Source organism: Astyanax mexicanus, chromosome 19 (assembly GCF_023375975.1).
Source record: "Astyanax mexicanus isolate ESR-SI-001 chromosome 19, AstMex3_surface, whole genome shotgun sequence".
NCBI lineage: Eukaryota > Metazoa > Chordata > Actinopteri > Characiformes > Acestrorhamphidae > Astyanax > Astyanax mexicanus.
The window spans coordinates 17,647,635-17,659,377 of record NC_064426.1 but is presented as its reverse complement, the minus strand read 5'-3'; the positions used below and the strand labels follow the sequence as shown (position 1 = coordinate 17,659,377).

Genomic DNA, 11,743 nt, shown 5'->3' with positions numbered 1-11,743 from the left:
TGTTAAATGGTGGGGTATAGGCTTACATTAACTATATTAGCCACATAGCTCCTGTGCGGTTCAGTGAAGGGGAAAAACTGTGCTAATTAGATTTTTTCACCAAACCGCTCTGTTATTGTCTGCAGTAAATGCACTGGCCTAGGGAGTAACAGTTGACGGAGGGGTGGACTGAGAGACATATACACACACATTTGAACATATGGAGGCAGTTTCTTCAACAAGCATATATTAAGCCTCCATGACCAAGAGCTTAATCCACAGAGTAGGTGATATTGGTATGTTTATATATATATATATATATATATATATATATATATATATATATATATATATATATATATATATTTTTTTTTTTTTTTTATCTGAGGCCAACTAGGATGAAAGGCAACCTAGGATGAAAGGCAACTGACATAACTGCTCTGGTTCTGCAGATCTAAACGATGCCTGTTGGGTTATTTCCGTTCTAATCCCATTTTAAAATAGCTCCTACACTGCAGGCAATTAAACCAGTTTTTACTGTTCCTCAGAAATGAGCAGGGCTTAACATTACCAATAGCAATCTTCTGACAAACATGCGATCAGGCAACCCTTGTGAACACCTCTCTCATCCACCCCACACAATATTTCATTTATTTTATTCTTTCTTCATCTTCCTCTCTGTTCCCTTTCTGTCTCTTACTACCTGACTTTGTGGAGAGAAAGAGGCAGAGGGTGAAGGAGACAGAAATCTCTCTCTCATCTAGTCCCTCGCCCCTGCCACTGGTTCCTGTGGTTTTTGGACTTTAGCACGCACACACAGGAGGAGTCTATGCGGATCCAGTTCCAGGACAACCTCCCATTGCTGTCTGAGGTGAATGCCCTCACGTATCCCTGTTTAGTCCGACACTCGCTCAACCAGTGCTTCTTATCCACTCCCAGGCAGTCCCCCCCGGCCATGCCATGCTCCCCTGTTGGTTCCCTGCCGCCTTTAGACCCGCGGCACCTAGTCTCGTAGAAGTGCTGCACAATCTTGTTGCCCTTCTTGGTCTCGAAGAATTCCACCACGGTGACGTTCCGCCTCCTGAAGTCCATTGCCGTCTTCTTGTCCGTCACCCACATGCTGACAGACTCACAGGCTGCTCTCTCCCGACCCTCCAGACCTGCCTGACGTCTTTTGCGGGACAGCCTCGGTGGAAGCACCGGTGAGGGACTGTCAGTGTCCGAGAGACCCAGAAGCAGGTTTCTGTAGGACTCTCCATCTCTGGCCTGGCCTGGCTTGGCTGTTTCCTCCTGCAACGTCCTGTCGATATCGGCACTGCTCTGTTCTTCATATTCCTCCTCGTTCTCTTCCTCCCTGGGCAGGAGTCCTGACTCCATCAGGAGCTGTAGAGGAGGGTGTTTGGGAGGTGTAGTGGAGGTGGAGAACAAGACTCTTGGCTGGGAGGCCAGCAGAAGCAGTTCCTCATCTTCTTGTAAGATGTCATCGATGCTCATTTCCAGGCCTTCTGCAGACGCCAAATCAATGTCTACACCCTCAACACCAGCTGCCTCCACAGGCTGCGAATCTGGCAGCTGCTGATTGACAATGGAGTTCTCCTGGTTGTCTTGGTCTTTTAGCAAGGTCCTCGTACTAGGACTCATATCACTGTCTTTATCTTTGATCAAATGCTCCTTACCCTGAGTCATTGTCCCATTATTGTTCCTATCTTTCGGCAAAGCCTTTTTGCCTTGAGACTCATCGCTGTCCCTCTCGTGCTGCAAGGTCTTCTTACCTTGAGACCTATCGCTGTCCCTGTCCTTCAACAGGTTCTTCTTACTCCGTGTTCTGTCATTGTCCCTGTCCTTCAACAGGGTCTTCCTACCCCTAGTCCCAGTCCCAACTCCCTCAAAGCTGCCATCCTCCTGAAAACGTACACTTTGAGGTTTGTTGCTCGTAAGAACTCGAGAGTCCTCAAGAGTCTTGTGCTCGTGACTTTTCGAACCCTGTGATCTGAAGTCTGTCTGGTCCGCTGTCTTAGATTTGTCCAAGTCTCTTTCGGCTAGCAGCGTCTCCTGGCTTTGCTCCCTATTGGCTAAAGACTCCACATTTGTAAAAGATGACAGGGTGTTATCTTCCAGACTGTAGTTGTCTGCAGTTCTATGTGGTGCTCTTTCTGTTTCATTGGCACTCGAGTTGAAGTCCCCATGGGAATTGTTGAAGTTGTTGGCCGCAGATGAACTGCTTTGGATGTTGCTGCCAGTTTCCATCGTCAGGGTTACAAGCCTGGGCAAAGGACACTGGAGGAAGAGCAGGGCCGAGGCGATCACCATGGCAACCAGGGGAAGCCAGTGCATCACTCCCAAGACGTATCAGCTGCAGAAAGAGAGAGCAAGAAAGAGAGAAAGAAGGAGAGAACAGACAGATTTTAAGTAGCTATAAATCCCATTTGTCTGAGGAAATCTGGGCAGGTTTCCATCTGACAAAATAAAGTGCAATCACAATAAAGTTAAAACGACTATAGCCTAACAGCTCTGGCACACAGCAGTGGGAACAAAACAACAAAACTAAAGATGATAGTATATGGAAACAAAAGTTTGGAAATAGATACCTACCATCCTAGCACAATTTTGCATGCATAGGCAGGTCGCTGCTACACAGCTTCAAATGAAAAAACCAGTATATATTTAGGTATGAACCAACTACTTGGCAACCAATCTGGAGAGAAGACAGAATAACGTATATTGAACAATGACTTCCAGTGTTTTTGCTACCCAGCAGACTCACAACTTCCCCCTCTTCCCCTGGCCCCAGGCAGCGCTTCGTGCCAGAGAAGGGAGACAACCAACAACAGCCAATATCAGCCAACAAACAGCAGGTTTAAGTTTATTTATGAATCTATGATAAAATTAAATTAAATGAAACTGGATATGCATTTACTGTTTGTTCTTCAGCTGAAATATACAAGCTGAGATTAGCTTCTTTTTGTTTGTATGATTGTTTCACTCACATGTGGAAGAATGTTACACACATTCACACAAACATGCACACCACCAGAGACTTGAACCCAAGACTCTAGAACTGAGGGGTGAACAATGTACCCATCAAGCCAATGTGCTGTCAAGTGACTTGATTGGCACTGCTGGGGTACATTTATAAATAAAACTACACTGCTTAAGTACATGTATGCCTAGATTTATGCTGAGATATTACTATTAGCTATCTAGGTGTGATTAGAATACTGCGCTGCTTGAACATATTCATGATTAGAATAGCATTGGTGTTGTGTTTTGTTTCCAATGAGCTGCATAACTTGGCAAGACAAACCAAACCAAAGCCATGTGATAAACACACAGAATGGCCTTAGTGCCTTCAGACAATGTAAGAGACTTTTCTCTTCGATAGACCTTTAGTGCTTAAATATGTCCACTCACTCCTGAATTCATTGATATTTGAATGTCACACATAGAAGTGTTTTTGTTATGAATGTTTTTAGACTTTATAGAGATATTAAACTAAACTATTGCCAGTCATCATGTTTCTTGTTTTCATTGTCAATGTCTAATGATCTCAAAGACTCTAACTGCACTGCTAAAGGCGACATTAGATGTTAAATATTAGGAGATGCACCATGTATTTTTAAACTATTTTCAAATATATTATGTAGTATATTTATCCCTTTGCCCAGCTCCAAAATGTCAGCACTCTTTCACATACCAAGTGGCTTTAAATGCCAGTCAAGATTGAGAGCATCTGCCAGGTTACAGTTTAGCCTGCAGGAACAGAGCCCTGCAAACATTATCAACAATGAACTGCAAACAGTACAGCATAGATTGTGCAAGCTGAACGAATAGCTCAGAGAAAAATGTCCACACTTTCAGCCAAGACATGTTTGGTGGGCTCTTAATCATAACACTTCAAACAAAGTTAAATTGTTAATCTCAAATAGTAACTTTCTGTATTTGGGCGGCTATATTAAGTTGCACACATTGCTGAAACAGGTGTGCAACTGCCAAGAGCATTGGTTTGATGTTATTTGTCACACCAAAAAGCAAAATGCTGTCATAGTGTGGGGTGCAGTTTTGGATAAAGCCAGATCCACTTTGGTCTTTATTACAGTCACTTTGACAGTTCAATGTAAATGTGGTCCTACAACCCGTACCCTTATCTTTTTAAACACAGTTTCTGGTGCACTTTTCCAACAGGACAATGCTTGTCCATATACTGCTGCCATTTCAAGAGCTTGCCGTAAAGACACAGGTACTATGCCCAGAGATGTATAGTAATGAAGCCGAACTACTTCACTACTGTACTTAAGTACTAAAATGCTCTTCTAGAGTACTGAATTTTTTGCACTATAAAGCGCACCGAATTATAGGGCGCACTGTCAATGCTGGTCTATTTTTATATATAAGGTGCACTGGATTATAAGGCATTTTATGTGAGTGTATAAGAAGTGGCGCAAAAAGGGGGTATGCAGCCTATGCGACACATAGTGCGCTGCACTAGAGGGGGCGCCAAATCCAAGCCCCAAATAAATTTTGCGTAGCGCGGTGGGAAAGTAATGACAGGATGCTGACGATTTTAAAACGCATCTCCCCCCCCCCCCCCCCAGGGGCGCAGATATTACGTTTGCATACACCACAAAAAAATTTTAGTATAAGTGTGTATAAGGAACCTCTAATTTAGCAGGTCTCGCTGCCAGGTAGTGGTGGTAAGCTAAGTAAACAAAACTGTGATAAAAAATGACTTTCTTTTAAAGTCAAACAAGCACTAAAGTAAAGCACTTCCCTTTATTTACAGTCAGCTTAGATTACCAAATTTCTCCTGCACTAAGCCTGAAGCATTAACCGCTAATGCTGCCCAACAGCCCTCCATTGAGGAACCCTGAGTTAATGAGCTAGTGCTAATCGCGGTTAGCAATGCTGCTCCAGCAATGCTAGCCGGGGTTAGCAGCAGGTTACAGGCCGACAATACCCACTTCTGAACAAAGAAATAGCGGTTAGTGGCTAATGCTAACACTGCTCCAGCCCTGGTACTGGAGAACTAAACTGAAACTCCTTTATAATGCTGGACTTTAGCATTATAAAGCAACCTGACTGGTAAAATTCATACCTAAGGCGCACAGGATTATAAGGCGCACTAATGATTTTTGGGAAAATTATAGGATTTAAAGTGCGCCTTATAGTGTGAAAAATACGGTATTATTTTCTTCTACTTCCACTTTTACTTCCCTACATAGTTTCCGTAAGTTTAATACTTATGACTAACTCTGATATATGTGCTGCACACGACAAAATTGCGTCTTATGTATGAATTTAACCAGTCAGGTTGTAAGGGGCAGCCCCTTTGCTAAAGTCCAGCGTTATACAGGAGTTTCAGTGAAGTTTTTCTAGTACTAAGCAGCATTAGCATTATCCGCTAACTGCAATGCTAGCTCTTTCACCGTTCATAGGTGAGTATACTTGACTGTATTCTGTGTGTTTACCGTGTTAAAACAAGCTATGTGGGACGAACTGTTAGCTAATAGTGCCGTGACGCCTCAGGGTTCCTCAGTATAGCATTTACTAGCGCTAAGTGCTAAAAACTGTGCTGCTGTTAACTGTGGCTAGCGCTGCTGCTAACTGCACTGTTAAAAAATATTGACAATCTAAACTTTTTGTAAGTAAATGGAAGCGCTTTACTTACCCAAATAAACAGTTTTCAGGAGATAAATCTGTGTAGATTAACAAAAAGGTGTCATTCTTGTTTCTTACTATTGTCGCTTACATCCCTTATAGTCCGTAAAGTACAGTTGATCTATTTTTGCTTATAAAGAGTAAAGCTAAGTGTTCTAAGGTGTTCATAACTAATTACTTGGTGCGAATGACTGTTTTTTACATAAGAAACATGGGTATGTAGCCTTTAACAGCTTTATTTAATTTTACATTAGCGATGAGGGACCTTTATGCAGAATTAGCTAAATATCCTACAGGCTTACTGTCAATTCTGTTAGACTCTCTTTTGGGATAAAGCTTGTATGCTTTTTGAACATTCCTAAACTTGTGTTGCTGCTACAGCCTAAGGACTTGTGTCCTTTAGCCAAAACATTTGAAATAATATAAACAATATCATATTCAAACTTTGGCCTGCTTTCTGTTGTAACTTTAAACACAATACTTGTACTTTTACTTTCAGTACTTGAGTAGTACAGTTTACAATAAACTACTTGCAATACTTGTATTTTTACTCAAGTCTGACTCTTTAGGACTTTATACATATCTAACTATGCCACGACATACCTAGGATGTGTGGGATGCTACTGAACATGCTACCAGCGCTCCACCCGAACCACAAAATCTGCTAGAACTGAGTTGTTTTCAAGTTGCATTCAATGAATTACCACAGAACACCATTACATACAACATACCATACAACTCCAGGCCAAGATGTCTGGCATGTTGAGTTACCCAGTGTTACACACTACTAGTTTTATATGTCGCTCAATAAATAGGACCAAGAGTTGCCCATATCAGTCTAAATCTTCAATCATTTATTTTATTTATTCCTTGTGATCTTTATCTTAATTTCGAATAGCCTTGCAACCCGACTCTTCCTTCAGTATGCAATCTGTATGCATTTTCTTTTTGATGATGCATCTAAAAATAAAAGGGCAACACTTTTTACCAACTAGGCAAACTCTTTTTCAACCCTACACTCTGTCCTTATGCCCTTAAAGGTTAAGTAGATCAAATTAAAATAAACAGCAACAGAATCTTCGCATTACTACAAAGAAGCTCTTAGGGTGGAATGCATTTTCCGCATGTTTGACCTGTGAGTCGGGCCCCAACAGCAGGTTCTGGATGTACTTCTCAGCAGTAAAGTGAGCGGCGATGAGTGCTTGGGGAGTTTGCAGAGTGAAATACAAGCAATCAGACAAGGTCTCTCTGACTGGTAGTGATTTACATGTTTATTTAGTGGGGCCACTGTGTAAGAAGATAAGTCAGCATGGGGCATTCATTCACTTTCTGCTCAAGAGTACAGCAGTTGGCTCAGCTCAGCCACCAGGGGGCAGGCAAAACACTGTTTCATGAGTGTGTGTGTGTGTGTGTGTGTGTGTGTGGTCCTGCTGAACTTGAATTCCTCTGATGTCAAATAGCCTTGTGGTAGGGCAAGCTGTCAATCATCTGTCACAGCTTCTGTTGCTGCTGTTGTGTTGAAAGATGTGAGAGGGAGTGTTGAAGATAAAGAGCGGCAGAAAGAGCAGAGAGAGAGGAGAATGCTCAGAATGTCAGTGATGTGGCTCCTCCTGGGTATCCCCAGGCAGGACAGATCAGAGAAAGAGAAAAAGAATGAAAGAATAATAGGTGGAATAAGTGGGGGCATTTTTAAAAAAGTTTAAAAAAGCAACCCTGATCATTTTCATAATTTCCTTTATAAATCATTGGTTTCATATAGCAGGCAAACAGTAATATTTGAGAAGTGAAATAAAGGTAATAGAATTTACAGAAAGTGTGCCATAATTATTTAAACAAAATTAGGCAGGCGCATAACTGAAAATGACATCAATATTTAGTAGATCCCCCTTTTGAGTAAATAACAGCCTCTAAACGCTTTCTATAGCTTCTAATGAGAGACAGGCTTCTGGCTGAAGGTATTTCATACCGTTCTTCGTTACAAAACAAGATCCAGTTCAGTCAGGTTTGATGGCTTCTGAGCATGAACAGCCCTCTTTAAATCACACTACAGATTTTCTATAATATTCAGGTCTCGGGACTGAGATGATCATTCCAGAAACTTGTTCCTCTGCATGAATGCTTTAGTAGATTTTAAACAGTGTTTAGTGTTTAGGGTCGTTGTCTTGTTAAAGTATCCAGCCCCGGTGCAACTTCAACTTTGGTGGAGATTCTTGAACATTGTTCTTAAGAGTCGGCTGATATTGACTGGCATCCATGTGACCCTCAACTTTAACATGATTCCCAGTATCTGCACTGATCACACAGCCCCACAGCATGATGGAATCACAACCAAATTTTACTGTGGGCAGCAAGTGTTAGATTCATTAGTCTACAGCACCTTATTCCAAAATGAAACTGACTTATCTTAATGTGCTTTAGCATACCTCAAGTGACTCTGTTTGTGGCGTGTGCTCAGAAAAGGCTTCTTCTGCATTACTCTCCCATACAGCCTCTCCTTGTGCAAAGTGTGCTGAATGATGCACAGTGACTCCATCTGCAGTAAGATGATGTTGCAGGTCTTTGAAGCTGGTCTGTGGGTTGACTATGACTGTTCTCACCATCCTTCTCCTCTGCTTATCTAAGATTTTTCTGGGCCTGACACTTGCCTGCGCCTGTGATCTGCCATTTCCTCATCATGTTCCTCACAGTGGAAACTGACAGCTGAAATCTCTGAGATATGACTTTTTGTATCCTTCCCCTAAACCACGATGTTAAACAATCTTTGTTTTTTAAGGTAATTAATAGTTGGTTTGAGGCTCCCATGTTGCCACTCTTCAGAAAAGATGCAAAGAGGACAAGAATTTGCAATTGGCCACATAAACCCTTTATCATAATTGGATTCAACTGTGTATATAGGTCAAGGATCATTGACAAACATATTTTAAACAAATTTATACACCTGCCGAATTTTTGCACACTTTCTGTAAATCCTATGAACTTAATTTCACTTCCCAAATATCACTGTGTTTATCTGCTATATGATATATTTAACTGTGCTGATCCAAAAAAAATGCTGAAAAAAAAAAAAAAAAAACAATGCTTTATAAGGGAAAATCATGAATATTATCAGGGATGCCCAAACTTATTTATACCACTGTATATTAATAACACTCTAACATGGGTATTGTGATAAACACTGAGGTGTATCTACAGTCTGTCATTAGTGTTAACATATATGAATAATACTGTAAATGTACATATTGTGACACCTACATACACAGAGGTGAAGTATAAGACTCTCATAAGTTTAAATAAGACTTTCACTATCGTTCAGTGAAATCTGTCCAGAGCAAGAACGATTGTTTCAATGGGAAAAGAAAGCCATTAAGCACGTCGCCATAATGTGGGTGTACAGCAAGTTAGTGCAGAACAAACAATCAGCAAATGACACTAATAATAACAACACTGCCCCACCCTGGACACTATAATCACACTATACAGTTCACACTCTCACACACACTTGGAGCGTGCACAAACACTTAAGGCAGGGAAAATAAGATGACCACTTACAAGAGTATGCCTGTCATGGCATCATTACATAAATTTAAATGTAATTTCCTGTTTACCACCAAAGCTGTTCTTCTTGCACCTTCCTGCATGTAAACACAGCTCAACAATAATCTTCAAAATTATACCCTTCTAACCCTTCTAGCCATTTTAGACAATGTGAACTTGACATAGGTAGCCAAATATGTGCTTGAGTTATGTAAGATTAAGCAATATATTTTGTTTTGGAATATAGTTCAGCGTTAAGGCAAAGCATTCGACAAAACATTTTACAGTCTCTCCGAAAAGACGTCCATTAGCCAAGACATGTTTAGTGCCTAAAGTTAGCAGTTTGAAGGAGAAATCGGGTGTGAAATTAGGGTGTATTAAGACAAGCTGATGAATACAAAATTTTGTCAAATAGTCCACCTCCTCCTCCAGCATTCCGAAATACAGTGCTTTTATCTGATGCTCCCAACAGTCTTACAATGCTAGTGCATGCAAAGGAATTTCTATTTTTACACCATTAACAAGCTCAAAGTATCATCACATTTCATTGGTAGAATTCTGAGAGTGTTGAAATTTAAAACGAGTCACTGAGAACTTTGAAAGTGCACAGATAGTTTATTAAAAAATACTGTTTATACACACAGAACCTTCAGGTAGTTCTCCAAGTGCATCCATCTTGAAATTAAATCTCGACTGATGAGCACAAACAAATAGGTTGGATAGGGTAACAGCTTGCAAAATTAATTCAGTGGAAATGCATAAAAATGATAGATATCTTTTGAGCAACAGCAGAAATTCATGCAGTTCCATGGGTTTAATTTCCTTGCTCGTCAGTTGACTTATCGTGACTTAATTTTAAGATGGCGGTCATCTGAGAACTACGTCAAGATTCTGTGTGTGTGAATAGACTATTTAAATAAACTATCTGTGCACTTTCAAAGTTCTCAGAGCATTTGCTTAAAATGTCAGAGGCCTCATAATTCTACCAATAAAGTGTGGAGCTACTTTAAACTTGTTACTGGTGAAAAATAGCAATTTGTTCGCATGGGCAAAGCTATGCCCACATCTCTAGGATTTTTTTGAATGGACAACTGTCCCTATTGCTGAACCACTCTTTCACAATTCCAGCCTGATGAATCCTGGCATTTTTATCTTGGAATATGCTCGTGTCATCAGGGAAGAAAAAATCCATTCATGAAATAACCTGATCTATATTCAGTATATTCAGATAGTCAGCTGACCTCATTCTTTCAGCACATACTGTTGCTGAACCTAGACCTGCAGACCAACTGCAGCAATTCCAGATCATAACACCGCCCACATAGGCTTGTATGGTAGACACTAGGCATGCTGGGTGCATCATTTTAACCACCTCTCTTTTTACCATGATTCGCCCATAGACTGTAAATAGCTGGACAGAGCTTCGTCTCTTAAAAGTGAAGCGACCACAGGTCGGGCGCCCCCTGCTGTTCGGCTGCAGAAAGCTGTGTAACTCCACCCATTCCCATAGGTTTCAATGGCAAAACAGACAACTTTCAATCACGTTTTTTTCTAATATACTGTAATTCTACCTCCATTATTTAAATGCAGCAGCTAGTGTAACCTCTGCTTATATTGTAAAATTAGTATATCCCCACAGAATTAGTTTTTTAAAACGTTATTCAGCTCAATTCAAAACAGGTGTGATTATTGTAAAAGGGCTGGTTATGGGCGGGACCAATAACAGACCGTCAGCTCCGCTCCGCCCCGCTCTGCAGTCTGTGACCGCGAGGCAGCCCTCAGGGGCGGGGTTATTTAAATGAGTAGGCGGTCTCTCCACAGCCTTTCTCCCTCCTCTGGTCTCTACTGCGCAGACTCTGGTCTCTGAATCGCCAAAATGGCGGAAGATTTTGGCTTCATTTTCATTGAATGAATGGGAACGGCGACACGGCGTCCATCTTTATATACATTCTATGGATTCGCCAATCACACTGAAACAGGGACTCATCAAACCACATTATCTTCTTCCAGTCCCAATCCCTTGAATTCCTTTAGCATTGTGAGTGTGGAAATGCTCTTACCTCCACTATTAAATATATCTGTAATGAGACAGCGGCCCGAAGGGAAGATCCAGAGAGCTGTCTCAGAATATTTATTTATCCTAGTGGAATAAAGCACCAGGATGAACTCAAAAGCAGATATAGGGGAATTGCAGTGAGCTGGGTTCAAACCAAGAATGTTGGAGTGAAAGGCCAATGAATAGACCACAACACTATTGGGGAGTGTGAGTGGTTGGTGACTGTAGGTGTTTTAACACTGGGGGCAGGGTTTAGAACACTGAAAGAAATACACACAATTGAGTGTGGAAGTGTAGAAAGAACCACTTTACTGCTGAGAAATGAAAGGAATACAGATATAGAGCAGTGGAAAGATATAAAAAAATAATAATAATAATAAATTAAAAATCGCTCGGAGCGGGGTTTGAACACCCGTGAGCACAGGCTCTGACGGTGAATTTACACTGCTCCGACGCGACAACGCACAGCGACGGATCCCATTCATTTTCAATGGGAAGCGCCGCCTCCGTCAGACGCAG

General features: G+C 41.2%; 1 protein-coding gene across 2 annotated transcripts in view; it reads right to left on the bottom strand.

Moving 5' to 3' along the window:
• Positions 1-353: 353 nt before the first annotated feature.
• The window catches only part of LOC103042028 (uncharacterized), a 34,539-nt gene continuing 23,149 nt past the window's right edge, over positions 354-11,743 (bottom strand). For both annotated transcript variants that reach the window (XM_015602934.3, XM_007238985.4), the window contains exon 2: positions 354-2,332. In XM_015602934.3, coding sequence (XP_015458420.3) covers positions 736-2,313 — 1,578 coding nt within the window. In that variant the 5' untranslated portion in view covers positions 2,314-2,332 and the 3' untranslated portion in view covers positions 354-735. The remainder of the gene's footprint in view (positions 2,333-11,743) is intronic.